At 31.2% G+C, this 24,459-nt stretch overlaps 1 protein-coding gene across 4 annotated transcripts in view; it reads right to left on the reverse strand.

Annotated features, from left to right (window-relative positions):
- obe (activating signal cointegrator 1 complex subunit obelus) overlaps positions 1-24,459 on the reverse strand; it is a 119,567-nt gene that overhangs the window by 77,222 nt on the left and 17,886 nt on the right. For 2 of the 4 annotated variants that reach the window (XM_087167016.1, XM_087167017.1), the window contains 11 exons: positions 22,533-22,676; positions 20,894-21,018; positions 16,752-16,899; positions 14,613-14,738; positions 12,492-12,692; positions 10,942-11,082; positions 8,384-8,548; positions 6,153-6,398; positions 3,399-3,536; positions 2,045-2,236; positions 1,277-1,501 (listed from right to left, as the gene is read on the reverse strand). In XM_087167016.1, coding sequence (XP_087023142.1) covers positions 1,277-1,501; positions 2,045-2,236; positions 3,399-3,536; positions 6,153-6,398; positions 8,384-8,548; positions 10,942-11,082; positions 12,492-12,692; positions 14,613-14,738; positions 16,752-16,899; positions 20,894-21,018; positions 22,533-22,676 — 1,851 coding nt within the window. The remainder of the gene's footprint in view (positions 1-1,276; positions 1,502-2,044; positions 2,237-3,398; positions 3,537-6,152; positions 6,399-8,383; positions 8,549-10,941; positions 11,083-12,491; positions 12,693-14,612; positions 14,739-16,751; positions 16,900-20,893; positions 21,019-22,532; positions 22,677-24,459) is intronic. The other 2 variants (XM_087167019.1, XM_087167018.1) reach the window with 1 other exon arrangement.

The following is a 24,459-nucleotide window of genomic DNA, read 5'->3' on the forward strand; positions in this document are numbered from 1 at the left end:
GTGTGCTACGCGTACCCCCAGGGGTACAGGAAGATTTATTGAGGCAGTGTTTTCATCATAGAAAAAAAATGGGTGAGAATTTCTCACCCTTTCTCAAAAACAGGGCGAGATTTCAAAAAGTTAAGTGAGATTTCTAAAAACTAAAAAAACACAAATAGACTTGAAAAAAAAATCATTTCTTTAATTATAAATTATAATTTATAATACAATTTTAACGTCTTCTATTTTTTAAAGCATTGAATATTTCTGCTACATCATCATAGAAGATTTTGCTTTTACAAGGTATTTGTCCATCTTACATTAGTGCATAAAAAATTTGAATGTCGTACACGAGGAAACCTTACCTACGGTAAACACGTGGTTTCAGAGAAATGTGTTCTGAAAGGGGTTCCGTGGTTTCGAAGGGTAGTGTTCTGTTGTTCGAAAAGGTTCTAAACAATACTGGTAAATAGGGAAGCTAAATAAAACGGGGCAGATGTTGAAAATAATGAAAGATCCAGGAAGAAAAGTGAAACAAATTTTATTCTAAATAGCGTAATGCGAAGCTTTTTCCAAAATTCGAGAATTTTGAAATTGATTTATAGAATGCGCAAATTTCTTGCGGTAATAATTTTTTAATGCGAGAAAAGAAAAAAATATGTGTGATTCTCGTGCTGTAGTGAAAACACTGATTGAGGGTATACGTTCTTACGCGAGGAAAGGAAAATTGCATAAAAATTTATTTAAAAACAAAGCTAGCCATGAAAATTCACCATTACGTATTTTTCTATTGACAATTTTTTGCAGAGTTAACAGTTAATAATTAGTGGTGTCAACAGCCAGTTGTGATTTTTAACTTTTGTGCATTTTTTTATTAATGGTACACAGGGTTACGCAAACCCAGAAACATTCTAACATTTTTACAAATTAATGTATATTTTATAATTTATTTAATATATTGTTATTAAAAAAAATTATACTTTTTTATCAAAAAAGTTGGCCATTTCTTTTTCTATAGGCATTTTACTTTAAATAACTTCATAAAGGCAACTGAATCTAAACATAATTACAGGCTTCAAAAATGTTTTAAAAAATTGGTTAAAGAGAGTGTCAACACTTTTTATTCTTCCACAGAAGTCTAAGAAAATGAGGAGCACCATTTGGGGACCAGTGCCATAGAATTTAAAGGAACACATTAACCAGCGTCTATACTGAGCTTATGTGTACATATATATATATATATAGAAATATATATATATATATAGTTAGTAAGAGAACTGCATCAATAAAATCTTACCTCCGCATTGAGATTATCGGGAATCTTTTCTTCAAATCTGCTCTCTATTTGATGTTGCCTCGTTAGCATAGATAGATAGTGAGACAGTTTATCGTGGGATGTGATGATGATGCCCTCCCCCTTCTTGTCGTACTGGGGTCGACCCGCTCTGCCAAATATCTGCATCACATCTAAGACATTGAGGTCAACAAAATTGCTCTGTTTTGAGTCATATACTTCAGTACCCTGCAATAAATAAAAAAAATAAAAAAACTGCAATGACTCAATAAATTTTAATAAAGCTTGAATGCATGCTTAAACCATCTATAATAAAAGACAAAAAACATTTTAATAAGTATGAATAAAAAGCAAAATTGAAAAATGGAACTTATCAGTTGTAGAGACAGGAGTTGGCAAGTTTTTGTCACAGGTGGAAAAAAAGGGTGGGGGGGGAGTCACAGTGTTTCCAATTCGATTTAAATATCGTGAAAACTTTAAAACGTTTCTAGCAATTTGAAAAGTAGTTTTTGTTAACCGCTTTCATGATTAGCCCCAGTTAACCCAGACAGCCCTAAACTTTTAGTCTGGAGAAGTTCTCCCCAAAGCCGCACACTATCTAGAGTTCATGTTTATAAATTTAATAGAGAAACATTTTATAGCAACTGTATCATAAAAAATATCTTTTCTCACATGATTAATTTCAAATTAATACAAAATATGAAAAACTTCAACTGTTGTATTAATAACTTTAAAAAGGAAAGAGAGAGTATAAGTTGGCAAAGTAATTACCTTTATGATGACAGCTCTGGCAGGCAAATTAACACCCCAGGCTAGGGTCGAAGTGCAAACGAGAACTTTTATCAGTTTTTGACGGAAGTATTTTTCAACCAAATTTCTATCTGATCTCAGCATTCCAGCATGATGAATAGCAAAACCATATTCAAAGAGCTCTCGCAATTGCTTATTTCTGGATTTAAAAATCTGAAGGGGAAAAAAAATACAAAGTTTTTTTTTATTTGTAATTATAAAGGCTAGGATGTTCTTAGTTAAAAAATTCTCAAAAAATGCCCCCAAAAATGCAAAAAAAAAAAGGTTATCAAAAAACATTAAAAAAAACCTTAAAATGTAAAAAAAGGTCCTTAGAAATTTTCAAAAACCTGTTTTATATTAGCTTCTGTTATCAAAAAATAATAAATCATAATCTGATTTATTAAAGTAACTAAAGTAGTTGTTGTCTATGGACAAGAATTAAGACTTCTGCCACACCCATATGTCCCTGTTTATAGGGCGAATCCATTAATTCAATCTCCAATTTCATACCTCCAGAGGTATAATTCGATATAGGAACATAGAGGACTTTGTGACCTGTCAGATTTATCGTGCACCAGGCACTATTTACTACACGGGGCGTTTTTGCCCAGCTGGATTCAAACTCCCGTTTTCCAGAACAAGTCCAGTGCCCGGGCAATCAAATAAGTAGTAATTAAACTAAATGTGGAATTTATGAATAAAATAAAATTTATAACAACGTATAAGACTTAATTAATATTTGCTTACAGTCTTCATTATTATCAGATTTGCATTGTATTAACAAATGAATTTCATTGTTGCTAAAATTGGAAGATAGAAAACTTAAGCCATAAACAATTAAAACAGTAAACCTTCTTGTTCGAATTTGAAAATTGTATTGAATGTGGGGTTTAGTGGCACAAGGTCCAAAAAAGGAGATACTGCGCTAAACACACGGTTTTAAAAACAGATTAAAAGGTTAAGTAAAGCACAAGCATAAAACAGGTGAAATAGTGAAAGTTCTAAAACAATGTTGTAAAATTACATACAGTAAAATCAATAAAACTTCATGGTAAATTTTCAAAAATGGTAAGTAGTATAAAGCAACTCTATACAACTTAAAATTCCAATAGCGCGTAAAAATGCAAAGATGTTAGGATGGTGATTTTTATCTAACAAGTCTTTTATACATAAAATCGTGCTTCCAAAAAGGTAAGGCGCTGTTGATTAAAATATGGGCAAGTGATTAAATATGATGAATTGAAAGTGAAACGTTACAAGCATGGCATGTTCGAATTTGAAAAGAACCAAGCATATTTTTAATAACATTTAAAATGAATTAAAAAATACTTACATTATTTTTGGCTACTGCAAATTCTGAGGAATCTAATTTATCAGTAAATAAATGTGCTTCATTATATTTCATAGCTAAATCTCGTAGTATAGTAGCTGTTCTCACAGTAGAATTTCTAGCGTGAACAAAAACCATCACCTATAAATTGAATATTTAAATAAGGAAGTACTAACTTTCCAAACTAGCCATCAGCAGTACAATAACGCAGAAATATATAAAGTTAGAATTTAGGAAATTCAAATTAGAGCAACTTTAACATGTATATGCTACTTAATTCTACATAGAAATACATCATTAATAAAATTATGCACAGATTATTCTATTAAACAAAAAAGTAACACTTAGATAAAGGTACAAAATTAAAAATTCTGAAATTTTATACGTCATTATAAAATAATAAAGTTAAATTGATTACTTAGAACCGATGTTCTAGTTTTTATACAAATTAGAACCAGCCTTTTTGCCTCTTTTTCATCCAGCACTCAAAAAGGGTTGCTCCTCAAATCTGGAGAGAAAAAAAATTCCTAGTGTTTTCCCCAGTAGATATTATACACACTATATTAAGTTACTGCGCTCCTGTGTGAGCTATATTGGGCTAACTATAATAAGATTTGAGTTCTTTTGCTTTTTAATATTTAATAATGTAATAGTATAATTATAACTTTAATATTTGTGATGCAAAGTATGTATCTATTATTCAAAAAAATTTATAGTAGATTAGTTACAAACAAGAAAATTTCATAACACTTGGTAGTTAAGAGGGAAAAAAAAGTACTTTAAGCAGTTTATTACAAAATTTTTCAAAAACCGCCATTTTTATTACTTGAGTGTAATATTGACTATAAAATTGTAACAATCATGGATAAATTATAACAGTTGGCACTTCAAGTACATGAAACTCAATAAAAATTCTGGAACGAAGTTTAAGCCTCCTGTCTCAGTAAACAAATGATTAACTAAAAGTCACAAGATAAAAGATTCAATTGAAAACAAAGCTGGAAAGTTAAAAAATTAATCACTAGTCTTTGAACTAGTGAGTGTAAGATATAGCACAGTAAAACTACAGATATATTGATATACAAGTCCCATAACCGTAATCATCGAGACTTCTGCAAGTTCGTATAGTAGGTTTTTTAAGGTGAACAAACATCATAACATGCCTTATACAGAAATAAGAAATAGACGATAACACAAGCTTGCGATGAAAAAAATAAGAGGGGTCTGATAGCTGAACTTTATGTATTTTTTGGTGCTGAAATGGAAAACAATAGTGAAAATTTTCCATCACGTCACATTTTCTTGAAAAATTAAATTTTACTAGAATTTTTATGAAAATTTACCATAAAATTTTTTTTTATTTTTTAATTACTTCTCCTCTTGCTTGACCAGCATTCCACTTTAGTAAAATCTACAAAAGTGTTCCTTTTTGACACCTATATGCTACCGTCCCTCTCTCTGTCGCAATATCTTTCGGTCAATAGCGTCACAAAAATTCTTATCTTGGCTTGCTGACCTCTCAGGAACACTAGCAAGCGTATTATGGAGTCATTTTTTGGAAGTAATTTTAATGCCTGCTTTTCTCTGTACGTTTCGTGAAACATGGACTCGAGTCCTAGACTCTGAAAATTTCCCAGATGACTTTTGTTACATATGCGGCGAACATAGTGTTGTTAAAAATCACACGAAGACAATTACAGACTATAAAAGACAACATTATCGTGCATATTTTTGCATGAAACTCGGAGACCAGGATGAATCGGGGGCTCCTCATAAAGTTCGTGTGCAGTGCCTTAATGATTTACGCTTCTGGCTCTGAGGAAAGAATACTGCCTTACGATTTGCAATTCCTCTGTGACATGGAGGAAGCCTAAGAACCACTTTGATGATTGTTGTTTTTGTTCCTGCCATGTTCGTGGATATAACCGGAAAAATCAAAGGCTTATATCTTATCTTGATAACATTCCATCAGCCATATGTCCCGTTCCTCATGGACCTGATGTGCCTTTGCCTCCAACTGAATTGCCAGTCATTTCTTCAGAGTCTTTAGACATGGAAAATCCAGAAGTTCAAGGTTCCAATATCGAATATAAGCCATCTGTACCCGGTTTACCTCAGCCCTTCTCTCAGGTTGAACTTAATAACTGACCAGAGATCTGGGCTTTTCGTAAGAGGCAATTGTTAGGCTCTAGACTGGAAGAAAAAAACTTCTTGGCCTAAATAACATCTTTTTATTGCAACCAGAATGAATGAAAAGAATTTATCAAGTACTTTGACGAAGAGGAAAACTTGGTCTTTAGTTCTGATGTTCCTGGATTGATGAGCAAATTTAATATAATCTACGATAAAGATGAGTGGTAGCTGTTTATAGATTTATCTAAAAGAAGCCTTAGAGCTGTCCTTGTAAATCCTTTATTTGTAAATATTGCTCAAATTACATGTAAAAAGACCTCGTTAGAAAGTGATTATTCAAAAGTGCGATTAAAAGTTTTCGGCATTTTTTTATTGTGTACAGAAACTTTTGAAGTATGATTTGTATCTCGCAATTAATGAAAAGAATTGGAGATCAAAGATAAATCAGAAGTTGTCATGGAGAACTCTTCAGAGGAAGGCATTGGCTCACATTGGGCTGTGTGGCCAACTATGATGATGACAGAAGCTTTTGCGGGCCGCTGGTTGTGCACCCTTATCTTAGAAGAAACATTTTTGTGTTAGATTCAAAACCTAAAGAAATTAAAAGAAGGAAAAAATACTAACTTGATGTTTCTCAACTAGAGCAGCCACTTTTTTGTAGCATATTTCATCCATATCTTTAACTTGTTGCAGAGGATGCCTGTTTTTGACTCCAATGAAAGTGGGCGAGAGGGGGACTGGGCGGAATCTATCGTCAAAGAAATAGAGCCCTTTGGAGAGGTTGACTCGTAAAAACGTTGCCACATCAAGATAGTTTGGCAGCGTTGCAGATAAACCTATTATACGAATCATGGATTGCTGCGATTCCACCTATAATGTTGCAAATTAGCACTTATTAACACAAAGTAAGACTTCTTACATAACAACTAAAATGATTCAGCGTCATAATTTTATCCGTCGTTGAGCATCCGACCCAATTTTGGGTTTAGGACGACTAATGTTCAACTCTGTAGCTTTGTCATTTTGAACCTAATCCAGAAGACAAGGGAACTCCTGGATCAGTACCCCCAGAGATATTGATTTGTTATGGGAATTTGTGACTCAACAGGTTTAACGTACATCAGTCACCATTTACTACACGAGGAGTATTCGGCCACCGGGAACTAAACCCAAGGGCTCTTGGACATGGACCCATTGCCCTATCAATCAGGCTATTCTGGCCTAGTGTCATAATTTTAGCAAAAACAATTGTTATTACATGCTTGAGTTTTGTAAAATATTGCAGGATATAAATAATTAATCCTCTAGAGCCAGCACAGAACAAATTCTTCAGTTTTTACTTTATCATGTATACATAAATCTATGTGTATATGCATTTAAATACAGAGTGTTTCAAAAACCTTTATGCTTTACTTAATTAAGATTCCTTATCCCAATAGAATTTATGTAAATCAATGCCCAAGTAATCAATTAATATTAATAATAATATAACAACTAAATAAGAAGTTGACACTCATTTAATATTTCATGTTTTAAAACATTTATAACCGTCATTGATCAGCCGACTCAATATTTTTTTGGTTTACAACTACTAATCTTCAACTCCATAGCCTTGTAATTTTGAACTCAATCCAGAAGACAAGAGAACTTCGGGATCAAGAGTTGGGAGAAATTTGCCTTCTTGGAGGACTTTTTGATAGAACTAACTTTTGATGGATTTTGAGTTACGTGGAGAGGGAAACCACGAAAACCTCCTACGGTTAGTTTATTATTATTTTTATTATTGCATTATTTATCCTTATGCAAATACATAATTTACCAGTAAAGAACATTTATTCATATTTAAAGGATAAGGTATTCACTTTTGTTGTTCAATGAATTGTGGAGCTATAAAGTTATGAATCTTTTCATATTATATTATTTTCCTACAATTAGTTAAAGCAAATTCTATACAGAATATCAAATTATTATTAATATATGTATTTATTATGTCTGCAAAGGTTACACTTTTTTTTACCTTTTACCAAAGTTTAAGGTTTTGGACACTTTTTATCAGTTTAGGACAATCTAAGACAGTAAAACCCAAGTGTCCCGCCAAAACCAGTTTAGGACATCCAAAACCACAACCCTGAGAATGTTAGGTTTTTTAGTAGTAGTTAACTGGGAATCCTTCCCTCAGGGGGGCGTAACGAAATCTTTCAACAGAAAATAAGCACCTTTTAAGTACTTTTAAAGCGAAAAAAAAAATTATTTTTACGCACCATATACATTAACAAAATGCAAAATAATTTTCAGACCTTACGTGATCAAGATAAAATAACTAGTTTCTGACAAAGAACTCTTTTCTTGATTATATTAGCCACCATAAAATGGTCGAGAGATTTTCGGTCCGATATCAGAGGGTGGGAAATGAAGCCTGAAATAGAGAATATCTAACAAAATGCAAGAGTTGCACACGAAAGTGCAATAATCTAACCGAACCCAGCTCAGTAGACTCAAATGTGGATTTGAAAGTATATCATCAATCACATAAAATGATTGGAGCTATCATATGCGATGGACCGACGATACGCTGAAATGGATTGTTGAATGAATTGTGAAAACGTTGAATGTGAAAAACACACTCTTGCTTAATATGTGGCGAAAATCGACCTTGTAAAAAGAATCGAATCTTTGAAAAGGGAAAATCAAGCACTTTTTAAAAACACCCAATGAGAAAAGCTGCTTTAAAGGGCTTTTAAAAAACAAATATCGAAAATAAGCATTTTTTAAAAATGCTACACACCATGTTCCCTGTTTCCAGAGAAAGTAGTTACAGGAAATCAAAACTGAAATAAAAAAATGGAATATCTTACCAATCTTATTGTGCGTGCCACAAGAGCCTCTAAAACAGGACCTCTGTCACTATCTAGCAAATGTACTTCATCTAGAATAAGCAACCTAACCAACTGTGACAATGCTATGTCACCAGTTGATTTTCTGGTCACAACATCCCATTTCTCTGGTGTCGTAATAAGCATCTAAGGAATACATGCACATCATTAAGATCAGAGTTGGAAAAGAACAAGATTTTTTTCTTTAAAAAAATTGGTTTTTCTTTTTTATTTAAATCAGATTTTTTAATATTTAAAGGCAGATTTTTTTTTTTAAATATACATAAAATGCATTCTAATGCATGTAATATATGGCTTTCATAAAATGTATTAGATATGATCATGTATAGACTTAATATTATCAAACTAAAATATTTAATACTACCTATTCAAATGGTTAAAATTATTATGAAAAAAAAAACATGGTTATTTTTATTTCAAGTAGAACACCCTCAAAAATCAATTTGTCATTTAGATTTCAAACGAAGAATAAATTAATTTAAATCAATAAACATAAAAAAAAAAGATAATTCACTGTTTAAAATTTTTTTTTTCAATAACGGCAGGCACTGAACTTTCATTCTTTGCTTTAGAAGATGCCAGAAGTGTTGCTCATTTATCGTTATCCAGTGGGCACCTGTGAATGAAAGTCACGGAAGCGAGTAACATTATCCACTCCACATTGGCACATATGAGGCATTTGTATGAAAACGTCTTGTTCACAAGATTTGGCAAAAGTTTCAAAATGCAGATTTCAGAATTTAATTCTCACTTTAAATTTTAGATTGCGTGGAAAATTTCATCGGATTATAAATTTTGATAGGCGGAAGTTCGCAAATCAATGGTCTCATGATATGCGGAATTCCGCAAAAAAATCACACGCCCTGCTCCTAGTTTCTACACCTGGAGGGATGATACGATATACCAGGAATTCCGGAATGCACGCAGAATACAATCACCCCCATAATAAATAATTCTTTAAAAGCTTCCACACCACTTTTATTAACAATCATTCTTTCAGTTGTTAGTGTTTTTAAAGTCAAATTAAGCATTATTTTTCAGTGTAAAATTTTTAATGTCAATGAAATCAAACTTTAGAAAAAATTTTCCTGCTAAAAATCCTTAACCACTTCCCTTACAGACTTAAAAAAAAAAAATGCAAAAAATAAATATATATTTTTATTTTACTAACAAATACAGGGAACTAAAACAAAACATAATGCACAAGCTTTAAGTTGAAATTTGAATTTTTTTTATGAGTAAGAAACATTTCATTTAAAATCAGTTTACTATCCTGAGTTATTTCGGGTAAATGAAAAAAGTCAAATATTAGTCTTTTGTATGATAGTTCTTAAAACAAGGGACAATACAAAGTGATACTTCTTCAAACGTCATAAAAGGAATACAGCAACCATCGTAAATACAATCACACAAAACACATGTGCAACATCAAAACTCGCAATTAAAACTTGGCAAACTTCCAATTGCAGCAGGTTATGTATTTTGCTTCGGACCGAGTAAAAACGTGATAAAACAAAATGTACCGACACATTCTGCTAAGCCGGAGTTTTCTCTCAGGATGAGAGTGATAAATATTTCAGGGTATCTGCTACATTTTAGATTTTCAAATTCATGACTTTTCATGATTTTCCATGACTAATTCCAAGAATTTTTCATGGCTTAACGAAGTTGCTATTTTCTCCAACAAAAACGCAACAATAAATTAAAAAAAGCATTATAATAACATTTTTCGAAATAGGCATAACCAAAACTATTATACTCTTCATCTTTATATTTATAGATTTCAAACTTAAAAAACAGAGTAAGAAAAGAGTTGAAAAAATAAAATAGCTGAAAAAAATACAAAAGCAAAGAAAAAATTTTTCTGCAGAATTAATATTCCAAAGATACTTTTCTTGTTCATCAGAAAGGAAAGAAATACTCCTGATTTTTCTGTTCATTTCGGAATAAAAAAAATTCGCCAATAACTGGTTTGCTTCAACTAGAATTTTAAATTGATAAAATTAAAAAAAAAATAATAATAAAAATTCTTGAATCACAGAAGAGAGTTTAAAGGATAATTCGCTCTAGAAATGATAGTTTTTCTTTCATTTTTTGAAAGAACACCATAAGTTTTAAAGAACATGATAAAATCATTTTATATTCAAATAAAATATGACTGAGTGGTGATTTTGTTAGAAATTCAGATATTTGGAACAGGATGAATTTGGGGAAAGGGAGATTCCATTTTAAAAATTAGATTTTTCAGAGACCTAAATCCATTACTTTCTATGATTTTTTTTAAAAAATAGTAAAAATCATGACATTTCATGACAAATTTTGTTCAATACCGAAATTCATGACTTTCCATGATTTTTCATGACTTTTCAGGCGCGCGGATACCCTGTATTTTCAATCAATCTATACGTACTCAAGTTAACGCGGGGGAAGTGGTTAATATTTTTAAATCATAGATTTTTAAAAGAAAATAAATTAAGATATGATTTTAATTACTTGATTCATATTAGTCATGTACTTACCTGAGTTTGCATGATTTCAGTCTTCGTCAATTGCATATCACCGGTGAGTTCCTTCACAACGATATTCAAATCTTTAAGCCGAGCACTAAAATTTCTCACCATTTCAGCGGCTAAAGCTTTCATTGGAGCAACATAAACTATCTATTGAAAACAAATTAATAGTAAGGGATAACAAACACTTATCAAACGAAATATTCTATGAGTGAGTAACTTTTCGTCTAATGATAAGACTTCTAGATACATCAGGGGTTTTAGATTTTTTTTGGTACTTGTTAGTGAAAATTTAAACGAAATTTGCAAAAATTAAAAATTATATTAAAATATCAACAAAAATTATGGCAGAATAAGAAATATTTTTCAAAAATTATCACAACAAATAAAAATCATTTAAGACTGGTAAATTTCTATATAAATTTTTCCCATATGTTCAAAAACAATTTTGCTATTGTAAAATTTTGGGCTTAAAAAATCCATTAACATCATTGTCCACAGCTAAATTTCAACTTGAATTTAATAAAAACTTACATTTAACAATACTAGCACTAAAAGTTATCTTCATTATGAGAACATTTTTGATTAGGCCATACAGAAAAAAGTTTTACAGAGAAAATAATGTTTCACAAAAAAATTAAAACATCTATTAGAATAAATTTAGAAATCCAGAGATTAGAAATTTATAATGCAAATCTAATGTTTAAAATAATGGTTCAAATTTTGACTTCCTGTAAACTTTACAGAGGGACAACTTGTTCTTAAAAGAAGAAACTTGTTCCTTAAAAAAAGAAACTTGTTCTTAAAAGAAGAAACTTGCTCCTTAAAAAAAGAAACTTGTTCTTAAAAAAAAGAAATATTTAATATTAAAACAATTTTTCAAACAGTTTAGAATTGAATCTAGTTTAAACAATAGCATTCATTTCAAAACAATTTAACACGTAATTTTTAAATAAATACAAAAATTGCAAAAAACAAAATTTTTAAATAAGAGTAAAAAGGCAACAATTGCAGAGAATAATGAATTTTTTTAAGTAATTTAAATAACTGCAATTTTAAAATATTTTACATAAAGGAATATAGTAAAATTTCAACTTATAATTATTTAAAGAGCAATTTGCTTTTCAAAGCTGAGTTTATCATCAGGTAATATTTAAATCTGTATTTTCGGCAGTTACTGATAGTGATTTTCCCGTGGTTTTTTAGCATTCTAATATATTTCAAGCAAATATGGAAAATTCAAACCGTTTATCAGTATTTACTCTTCAAGGCAATAATTCTATTGAATTTTTGGCAGTTACTGTTACTCATTTCTCCATAGTTTTCAAATCCGATATTTTTTATACCATATTATTTATAACAACCTAATCTCGAAACAAAACAAGCATTTGAGGAATCCGATTTGTGCGATAAATAATTTGCGCTTTTGTGAAACGAAAAACCCGGAATTCAGAGTTCACCCAGAGTACAATCACCCTTGATAATAAAAGGTACCTTAATGGATTTCTTAAAAACGCCACGCAGCCTGCATGAGAATGAAGCAGATAAGAAAGAGTTACTTTGAACTTGTTCCTTTGCAGTTCTCCATTTTGAATGTTCTGCCGGATTTCGTGAACAACAGTCAGGAGGGCAACGTTGGTCTTCCCGGCACCAGTCGGGGCACACACAAGCATGTTCTCATTTGTGTCGTAAGCCGTTTTGAATACCATAGACTGAATACAGTTGAGTTGCGTGATGTTTTGAAACGCCTTTTGGCCAATCTAAAAAACAACAAATAAAATATTAGATTTCAATTCTTTTTTTAATAATTATAAGAAACCAAAAATTGATTGGTCATCATAAATTCACTAAAATGACCATAACTGAAATAATTAAGCTTAAAATTTAATGAAGTTGTTACACATTATACTGCACATAATAATCTACAAAATATCATAAAAAAATATTAACCAGACAATAATGGTGTTGCAGAAATTAGCATAGGTATGAAATGAATAAATCAGTCACGTCAGTTTTAAAAAAAACTAGCCGCAATACGGCGATGTGCTGTACTTTCAATAATGGCATCTACAAGTTCCATTGTTCTTGCAAAGCAGTTGCAAGTGTGACAAGGGTCTAAGAAGGAGGATTGCGAGTTGCTTGGCCTTTCTAAAGCATCCCAAACACGATCGATAGGATTCAAACCCAGTGAATGTGCCGATCACCCCATATTTGCTGAAGATAATCACCAACGATTCAACTCCAGTGCAGCCTTGCATTTTCGTCCTGTAGCACGAAATCATCAACTAATACACCAGCATTAGGGTGGGCATAAACTTAAATGTCTATACCTGTGAACATTCACAGTTCCATGTGGAAAGACATGCACGCCTGTCCGCCCACCCAAAGAGATACTGCCTCACACATAGACATTGCCTCCTTGGCATGCATCTCTTTTCTAGATGTTTGACGGATATATATTGAGTTCTCTCCCAAACAAACCATAGGTGAACCGTTCAGTGGTCATGTTGCTATGCCACCTTAAGCATTCCGTTCTATGGCTATGTTGCTATGCAGGGCATCTACTACATATTAGATTTTAAAATCCATAACTTTTCTTGACTAATTCCAAGAATTTTTTATGACTTACCGAAGTTACTATTTTCTGCGACAAAAACACAACAATAAATTTAATAATTCTAATTTATCTACTCAAGCAAACAGCATCAGCTTTTAACCACAGGATATCATTGCTGGACACACTCAAAGCCCCCATGGCTGAATCGCAGGCACATAATCGCAAAACGTAATTCAGTTTTTGCCAAAAGGCAAAAGGATTTTTCCTTTGGGAAGTTAGAAATTTTGGTTTTCATTCCTGCAGAATTTTTTAAGATGTATAATTTCTTTTTTTCTGAAAAATTATAATCTAAAGATACTTTTCTTATTCATCTGTAAATAAAGAAAGGTGATTTGTCTGTTCTCATTTGGGAATTAAAAAAAATTTGCCAATGACTGGCTTGCTTCAGCTGGAATTTTAAATTGATAAAATAAAAAAATAATAAAAAAAATCTGAAAACGTGGAAAATTAAAATATAATTCGCACTAGAAATGATGTTCTTTCATTCATATTTTTGAAAAAACACCATAATTTTTAAGGAAAACCATAAAATCATTTTATTTAAAATATGACTGTGAGTGAGGATTTTGTTATAAATTCAGATATTCGGAACACTGAAATTGGAGAGGTCAATTCCATTTTAAAAATCATGGATTATTTAAAAACATTTTGTAACTTTTCATTAATTTATAATAATCAATGCATTTAAAACTATTGTTACAAGAATCTAATAAGTTAATAAATAACGCACAATATATATAAAATATATATAATAAATATATAGTATATAACATTTATTACTTATGGTACAACAAAAAAAACTTCAGAGGCAGGGGTCAGTCCAGGCCAAATTTACTATCAGTTAGCGGTACCTTCACAAATTCAACTTTAGGAGAAACGGTAGTTTCACAAAATACTTTTTCTTAAAATTTCATTTTTGTATCCCATAAGAAACGATAAATCCATATTTTTACCCTATTTTTGTGTTGATCTTTTAATATAATTTTTAATTTTCACAAATTATGTTACAATAACTTCCCAGTTACATTCTTAAGAGATTCGACACATGAAAAAAATAACTCACTTCATCTAAGGCTGAAATCTGCACAAGGTCAACAGGCAATTGGTTAGCTATGGATACAGTGGCTGGAATAACAATCTCTTCATAAACTGAGTTATTATCATGTTTAGCATCAGAAGGTATTCTCAACTATAAAAAAAAAAAATTCAAATGTGAAATTTCTAACACTTTTTCTCAAATGTCTTTATTAAACCTCTTCTTCCCACCAACTTCATTCATTTTGGTATGTCGATGGGAAGCGATTTTCCCAACTTTATTAATTTTTGAATATTGATGGGAAGCGATTTTCCCACCTACCACGGGTGGCCTCTTTATAAGGCCTTACTTCCCACCAATTTCATTCATTTTTGAACGTCGATGGGAAGCGATTTTCTCGCCTACAAAGGGGTGATTGTGGCAGGAAATAAAAAAAAAACCTGAAAATTTCATTAGAAAAAATTTGATAACAAGATATCAATTTATATACTATTCATATTTAATATAATTTTTTGAACTAAAATTTATAATTAAATTACCTTTTAATAAAACACACTTTCATCATAACAAATTTAAGAAGTTCTTACAAGAATTGCGATATCGGATTTTAAGAAAAAGGAATCAAAAATCACTATATTGGGATTTAAAATCGTGTAGATATGAATCGCGATATTCGATTTAGGAAAGCAATAATATAAATCGCAACATCAGATTTCTGAAAACCGAAAATATAAATACGACTAGGTCAGATAGCGACATTGGATTTTAAATTCGAATGAATAGGAATCGCTATATTGATTTCAAAAACTTGTAAATACAAATTGCGATGTTGGATTTTTAAATCGCCTGAATACTATTCAGAACGAATGATTTAAATCATGTAAATACGAAAGTTGATGTTTGATATTAAAATTGCGATATTAGCGGATTACGGCGTAGTTTCAAAGATCAAAAACGATAAAAATCCGACAAAAAAAATAATTATATCAAAATTGTGGAAGAGTCACTTGTCTTGTTAACGCAATTCAGCAAAGTAAAGATTTCAAAATTTACAAGAAAACAAAAAAAAAAAAAAAAAATTACATCAAAATTGTGGAAGAGTCATTTGTTTTGTTAACGCAATTCAGCAAAGCAAAGGTTTCAAAATTTAAATTTCAGAGCATTATTCTTACTTAAAATGTTACCTAGCAGTGAAAATTTCAATGTTTTATAAGTCTTGAATCGCGGGTAAAAAATCACAATTGTCCGGTAAAAATCACAATTGCGGGTTTTGAGTTTACCACTACTGATGTTCAACTCCACAGCCTCGTAATTTTGAACTCAATCCAGAAGACAAGGGAACTCCTGGATCAAGTATTGGGAGAAATTTTCCTTTCGTGGAGGACTTTTTTTTATGGAAATAACGAGCACTTGAGTTACATGGAGAGGAAAACCAAGAAAACCTCCCAGAGTCAGCCAGACAAAAAGGGGAATCCTTCCCATGATGCATCTACCACTGAGAATATTTTACAGCAAAACGGTGGTCGGTACAAGCTGGATGCAGAATTCTTAAAGACCTTCACTTCACTGGAAGACAAACTCGCTCTATCCCCTGAGCCATCGTGACTCGACTTAAACAATCAACACTCCACATACCACAGAACTGGCAATAGCACCACATGTTGAGGAATAAGGGAAGCTTTTTGCCTTCAGTGGATATTTTTTCACCAATTTTCAACAAATATGGAGAAATTTGAGAATGTGCAGGTAAACAAGATTCATTGCTGTTTTGTGAGAAGCCAGGAGAGCTGTATTACAATCACCGGACTTTGTTTACAGTCGAGGTCGCTCTCGTGTTGCCATTAGCAGTCGAGTGTTTACAGGCCGAAGTTGTGTAGGATCGAGACTGAGTAGCAACAGAGAGAGGAGGTGGATCTCGTCCAAAGGCCATCAATGTGGGGAGTGAGTTGTTATCGACAATGTCAACCTTCATCTATGAAAAGGTATCCCACCATAGAATCGAGTTAACATGCCTTATATACTAGTGATTTGGAATTATATTTTTGTAGTGGTAGATACGCTACAAGTTTAAATTTTTTTTAGACAAGATTTTAAAATATCTCATACCCAATATTGGCCTATTTGAGTAAAATTCTATGATTGCATGATTACATGCATGAATGTTACCTGCTTTCCACCAATGAAAGAGGCATTCATCTGTATCTCACTATATCTATCATAAACATTTGGAAACATGGATGTGTTGTTATAAGTGGATGATGAAGACTTCTGGCGAAAGATGGGCGTAGTTTGTTCCACTACCAAAGCCTCCATCCTGCAATAATAACAAAATAAGCATTATCCCTGAGGCAGACATTTTTTTTGGCCTTTCTGCAACAAAACTCTCTAGCACTAATATCAAAATACTCTTCAAGATACTTTTTATTATAACAAACATATATGTTACTATTTAAAATAACAAAAGCGCTATGTTTACAAAAAAAGCTATACATAATTTTAATCTTCTTAATGAAACATGTAATAATTTTTATGGTTGATATTCTCGCATTTTGTTTGGGGGGGTGACAAGATAATTATTTCCTTCTTCGCATTTTGTAAATAATTATCACAATATAAAAAATAATTAAAAATCATGAAATCCGTTGTAGTAATTGTTGAAAAAAAAAGTGCGAGGTCGAAATCACACGAATCGGTTTCCACAAATGCGAATTTCATTTCGAGATTCGGTTGCTGCAATAGAAAATATCGGATTTAAAAACTATGGAGAAATTAATAGCAATGACTGCCGAAAATTCGATAGAATTATTGCCTTAGAATGTAAATACTCAAATGTACAGTTCGAATTTTCCATATTGTTTGAAACATATTGGGATATTTAAAAATCCATGTGAAAATCAATATCAATAACTGCCGAAAATCCAATCGAAACATTGCATCGATTCGCGATTTTATAGGCTTAAATTGAGCTCGTCAGAAAGTGATTATCTAAATACAAGATTCAATTATTGTGTGTAAATTTCTGTGTGAAAAAAAGTAAAATGTTATAATTTTCAACAGAAAAATCTTTCTGCAAGAACTCTGTAACATTCTGCGACAGTGTTGCAGCGATTCTGCCAAAGGGTTATTAAATACTATACGATAAATTAATATTTGTAAAATTACTATATGCGAATAAGAAATGATGCATTTCTATACTTTTTATCATAACTTTTTAAAAGTGAGCAAATATGTACCGGGGACAATTGTCCACAATTCAAATGCAACACGATTGCAAACACATTACGTTAATAAATACCAATTTAAAAAACTCGAATTTTTGGAAACAAAGTGATTAAGAGTCTGAATATAATAAAAATAAGTTATCAAAATACAATAAATTGAATAAAAGGAAACTTAATAGCTGCAAAAATGTACCATATAAGAACAATCATGATCACATTGCATCTCTTGATCGTAATTTGATTTGTAAATTTTCTTTAGTAACTATTAGACTGCGTTTTTATTATTAAAAACACCAAAAGACATTTTTACTTGTAATTAGAGTGTCAGAAAAAATATACAAAGGGACATCAGTGCACCATCTGCTAGGACTGGGCGATGTTCACGATATATTGATTGATAAGCGATTATATTCCTAAAATAAACTCAATCTGAGTTACACATAGAAAGGAATGCATAAAAAAGTTAAGCGAATCCTGGAATAAAAGCAATCACTATTTCCGATGCTTCCAAAAATAGCCAATCCAAACATCGAATTGGCGATGATTGCACAACATCAATGTTTTCCAATTTATCGCCTAGTCCTACCATCTGCATCAAAAATTTTAACACTAAAAAAATATATTTTTCAAAAATTTAATTGAAATACATTTGTAAATATTTTCAGAGATAATAAAATAATATACTTAATGATGTGTATTAATAATTATATGCATATGTCTGGCATTTATTTGGTACCGTTATTATTCTTTAAGTTATTTTGCACATATTTATCAAATGTAATTTAATATTTTCATACATGTTCACCATCATACAAATATTTTACATTTACAATATATACATATTTACATTTACAATATATTACATCTTACTATTATTTATCTGACTCGTATTAAATGTTTTATCAGATAAACAAAAGTGTGAGAGAAAATTTATGATTGATGACAAAACTATTAGTTTTACCAGGGCCTGATCTAGTAATACGGGAGCTGCAGGCAAAGAACTGCAAAGACCTCCACAGGTTGTAGCCTTAAACCATGTTGGGGGAATATTATCTCGGAAATTTTGCATATATCACAAGAATATTATAGAAGATATCTGTCAAATATTACGTCATGGTATTTATATAATATTTCAAAATGTCTGACTTTTGAAGCTCTTTAATGAGCTGAAAAAATTTTGAAAGGAATATTTTTTAGAAAATTTTTTCCGTTGTTTGTGCTATTTGGGTATTGTAGCCCCCAGAGGCAGAATCATTGCAAAAAGGTGACACTGTCGCAGAACATTACGGAGTTCTTGTAAAAGGATTTTTTCGTTGGGAAGTAAAAAATTTTGGTTTTCTTTTCTGCAAAAATTTTCATTCTATTTTGTTGAATTCCAAGCGCAAAGGGAAATCAAACAAGTATTTTCTACAATACCCAAATAGCACACAAAAAATATATTAAATATTTCCGAAAACAAAAAATTCTATAAGAATATGTTACCTTAGGGTACAATGTTTAATTGCGATAAAATAATAAGAAAAAGAATCATAACTAAATTGTAAGTTAATTAAAAGTGCTTGTAAAAGAGGGGACAAATCAAATCCCACATTTTTTACATGCACTGTTATTTACACTAAATTCTGTGATTTGGATCATCCTAAACATTATCTGCAATTTTTTTTTTTTTTTTTTTTTTTTTAAATCATCACATTTCAAGGTAAAAAAAAGCATTAAGAGACTTTTGAAATTGCAAAAATATTTTTATTAAGTTCAAATAATGCATCATAACAGAGAGGACATGAAATGTAACAGAGGGGACGTCTTACAAATTTGACAAAAAGTTAAAGGTAAATATCACTGTTAAAAGTGACTCTTCAGTTATTTAAAGTTGGAGTTGGCAGCACCGCTATATTTGAAATTTTGAGAAACTGAGGGGGCATTTAGTTTTGTCTTCTCTGTTACATCCCCACTGCCGCATGAGAAACTTTAAAATTTAATTTTTTTTTTTTAAAAATATAACATAACATGATAGTACTAATAGACTTTATTGTAAAAACTAGTTATTAAGTTAAAAGGTTTTTTGTGTAATGAATAAAATAAACTTATAAGAATAATTGTAACAGAGGGGACAAAGATATATTAGAGATAATTTTTAACATAAAAAAGAAGAAAAAAATTTTTTTGATGGAATCACGGCATAATTAGACTAATGAACAATTTATTTTGCAATATAAATCCAACAATATGAAAAATCGTAATATTTTTAATAACTTATTCGTATTTTTAAAAAAAGAATTTTTTTGACAGAATTAGACAAAATCATGAATGCTCTCTATTTACAATAAATTTTACTATAATTATGCATAACTCCTAAAAATAACTTCTGAATTCATAAATTAGAACAAATTTTCTTTTAAACACACACAGTTCGCAGTTTTTAAAACCCTATATTTTTAATAGGATATTTTTTATTACAACTGAATCTCAAAATAAAAGCACGGATTTAGTAATCCCTTTTTGAAGTGTCCGATTCGCGTGATTTAGCCATCAATCTTCTTTCTTTCGTTGCTAGTTACTGCTACTGATTTCTCGATTTTTTTTTTATTTGATGATTTACACAATTCAAAAAAGGAAATAATTAGAATGTTTTCCCCCAATAAAATGCGAGAATATCGACAAAAATATAACATAATCAAATAAAAAAAGTTATATAATTTTATTTTAACTGAAAGTTTTTATTTCTAAGTTAACGTTTTTATTATTTCAAATTAGTAAAATGTATATTTATGTTATTCTTAAAATTATCTTGCAGAAAGATATTAGCATTAGAGTGCCATGTCGCAGAAAGCCCGAAAAATTTTTGCCACATGAATTGTATCTTCGTGGAAGTTCATGCATAAGCAGTCATTACAAAAGCCATCTTCATTATTTACAAGTGGAAATTTATTATGGTTCACAAAAATTTACGGTTTTCTTTTGTATTTGATTTTTGAAAAAAAAAATCATCCATTTGAATCATGATGAACAATTATTTAAATAATTTATCATGTTTTAAAAGAGATTTTTGGCAAAACAAAAAAATATAGCAGAGCTGTTAAACATTACCGTAGCTGCTTTAATTTCTGAGCATCTAAATTAAACGTGTTGTCATCAGTTTGTCGACTTTTTTCTTTATTTATCCTCCTTACATCCTTACGAATTTGCTTGCATAGCAATTTCTCTGTTTCAGACTAAAACAAATGAAAAATAAAGGCAACTTGTGAATAAATTTGATGGAAACTATCAAAAAAGTAATACAAGGAGTGATCAAATGAAAAGGTACGAAACAACGTAAAAACATATCAGCTAAATATTTGCTTATTCCGCCATGGGAGAACGTAGCGAGACATCTCGGAATGCAATTGGAGTCTCTGACTGGGATCGGAGCATGCGCAAGTGCCCGCATGCGCAGGAGAGAGCAGAGGCTCTTATCAAAAGTGGCATCCAAATGATGCGGCAGTCTGTATGAGGACAGGATGGCTTTCGCATTGCAAAATTCGACGATTGAGGAGCAGCGAGGTGTTATCCGATTTCCTCGAGCACAGAAAAACCATTAACTCTGATGTGTACTGTGAGACACTCTGACGCCTGCGCAGGTCCATCAAGAACAAAAGAAAGGGCTGCTCACAGAGGGTGCGGTTCTGCTCCATGATAATGCGCATCCACACGTCTCCAGAGTCACACACATGGAACTGTTCAAGTGGGACACATTGGACCATCCGCCCTACAATCCGGACATGTCGCCCTGCGATTTCCATGTGTTTGGTTGACTGAAGAAACACCTGAAAGGGAAGCTCTTCAACTCGGACGACGTACTCAAGGACTCCGTGAAGGACTGGGTCTCGTAACAGCCACAGAAATTCGGGGGGAAAGGAATCCTGCGGCTTGTTCATCAGTGGGATCGTTGTGCTTAGGCCTATGGTGTATATTTTGAATGAAGTCTACATTTGTACCCACCGTGTTGTTTCGTACCTTTTCATTTCATCACCCCTTGTAAAATATATACAGTGTAAGGCTTGAAAATTATATCAAGGTGTGTAACCAAATCTTTCAACAACAAATAAGCACCTTTTAAGCACTAAAAAAAATTTTTTAAGCACTATATACAGTAAGAAAATGCAAAATAATTTTCAAAGACTTTAGATGATCATCATGATAAAATAACCAATTTCTGACAACAAACTCTTTTCTTGATTATATTAGCCGTTATAAAATGATCGAGAGATTTTTCGTTTGATATCAGAGTGTGGAAAATGAAGTCTTAAATTGATAATATCATGCAAAATGCAGCAGAGTTGCACATAAGAAGGCAATAATCTCACTGAACCCAGCTCAGTAGACGCACATACGGACTGGTAAGTATTTCATCAAACATGCAAAACGATTGGCACTTTCATATGCTATGGATCGATGATACGCCGAAATGAATTGTGAAAACGTTGAATAGAACAATGTGAAAAGCACGTAAAAAAATAGTTAAAATCATGACATTACAAGACAAATTTGGTTCAATACCGAAATCCATGACTTTCCAAGTGCGCAGATACCCTGTTTTCATTAATGCTTATGTTTGCCTGATATGTTATGACACCGTATTTTAATTATGGTGTTGAAATTGATGTAGTTGAAGGGTATGCGAGCACGAAAAACCTACAGCCTTTCCGTAGGAGTAAAATACAAAAAAATGTAAAAGAATAAAACAAACCTGAATAGTAACTTGTGTCGTGTAAGAAGGATGTTTCTCATTGTTATAAGATTCTTCATGAGATTTGGTTGAAATAATTTCACTCCTATGATGCAAAATTGTCTGTATAAGTTCAATACATTCAAAGCCAAGAAGATCAAAGAGCTGCAAAATGAAAGATTTCTGACTTGAGCAAATAAATGAAAATAAAACTTTGTTGTGATTAAAACTTTATATCTCAATACCCTGAATTTGAGAAGAAAAAAAATTATGATATATTATTTTATGCACATAAAAAATTATTATGAAATTTTAGATAATGAAATAAAAATGTATTTAAAAAATTTTTGTTACATTTTTACATTATGCAAAAAGACAAAACATTGGTTCTTTCATTTCTGCAAGATTGTGAAAAATGGACGTAAAGGTGTAAATATTCAAAGAATTTAAATTTAATAAATTTAATTCAATTTCAGTCAGTGTACTCCCTAAGCGTTTTTTAAAGGGCGGCCCGCCTTGATTGCCCTTTGATCCCAATAAATACGCCTTTTTTGTAAAAATAAACAGCCATCTTTGAAAAACACAGTCTTTTTTTTTCAGATTCCATCTTGAAAAAAATTATTTCATTGTTTAAATAATAATTACACATTGGTAAAATTATCTGTGTTCATAGGTTAAGTTCTGGTTATTATTCTCTTAGGATTATAATTCTGGTTAGGATTATTTTCAACTGGTTAAATTTTTATAAGTTTCTTTTTTGTTTGGCAGGGGAGGTTATTAATAAATTAAAATGATTTTAAATTCCAAAACTATTTTTTAAATAAATATCTTTTTTTTAAAAAAAGTGCATCTTTTAAGTTTTCTTTTATAATTTTTAGTTTAAATTATAGAAAAAAGCTATCAAGCTGTTTATCAATTACAGTAGAGCGCCGATTATCCGAACTATGTCCGAATTCGCTTTTTTTTTCCTTCTCTTTTTTAAGTTTAGAATTTTTTTTAACTTATCGACAATTTTTCTAAATTTAGAGGAATAGATAATATCCACTACATCTGAAGACCATATTCAATTTACAACCTTTTTCAGCAGTTTTCTTATAGTAGCCATATATACATGCATTGTTATACAGTTAAACCTACATACCCCTTTAGCCCTCTTCAACTGAAAATTATCATCAAAGAATGCGAGCTTCATTTTGACAATCTACAAATGTTGGAAAGCGGAATGTGTTTATGAATAGATAAGTGCTGAAATTCTACAATTGGGGGATGGGTAGTTGTCACTCATGGTTAATGATCAGTGATTACAGTGCTTGGAATCTTAAATCTTGGAATAAAATTCTTATCAGAAAAACAAACGAAACTGCAGTTTGTGAATCGGTAGATCTTTCGGGTGAAAATATGCCAGATTATACAGCAGAAGAAGTAGAAGACTGGTGTCGAGACACTCAAATTTTAAATGATCATGAAATTGTTTCTAAAATTTTGAATGAAAATCGGAACTCCTCAGATTAAGAGGAAGAAGTACATGATCAAGTTCAAGATAGTGGAAATTCTCATAAGAGGCATGCAATTCATTAGATATTGCAATGAATTGCCCAGAATGCCAAAATGATGTTGATCCAATTCAGTTGATTTATTTAAAAAGAATAAGGGATATGGCTGCACAAAAAAGAGCATGCTCTTTGAAACAAAAGTCTTTGCTGGATATCTTTTGCAATGGAAAATAAAGAAAAATGTGGTAAAATTAGTAATTGACAAAAAAAATTATAAAAAAGCCGAAATATGATAAAAATGATTCAAATTGAAAAAAAAAAGTTTAAAAAAATATATTTAAAAATTGAAAAAAAAAAAGTTTTAAACTCGCCAGAGCTATTTTAGATAGTACTACCAGTCCTAAGTCTAGAAAAAGTGTGAAGAGAAGTTGGTGCATAAATAATAATCATTTAAA

This window comes from Parasteatoda tepidariorum, chromosome 7 (assembly GCF_982258835.1).
Source record: "Parasteatoda tepidariorum strain Cologne lab strain chromosome 7, Ptep-v5.0, whole genome shotgun sequence".
NCBI classification, from domain to species: Eukaryota; Metazoa; Arthropoda; class Arachnida; order Araneae; family Theridiidae; genus Parasteatoda; species Parasteatoda tepidariorum.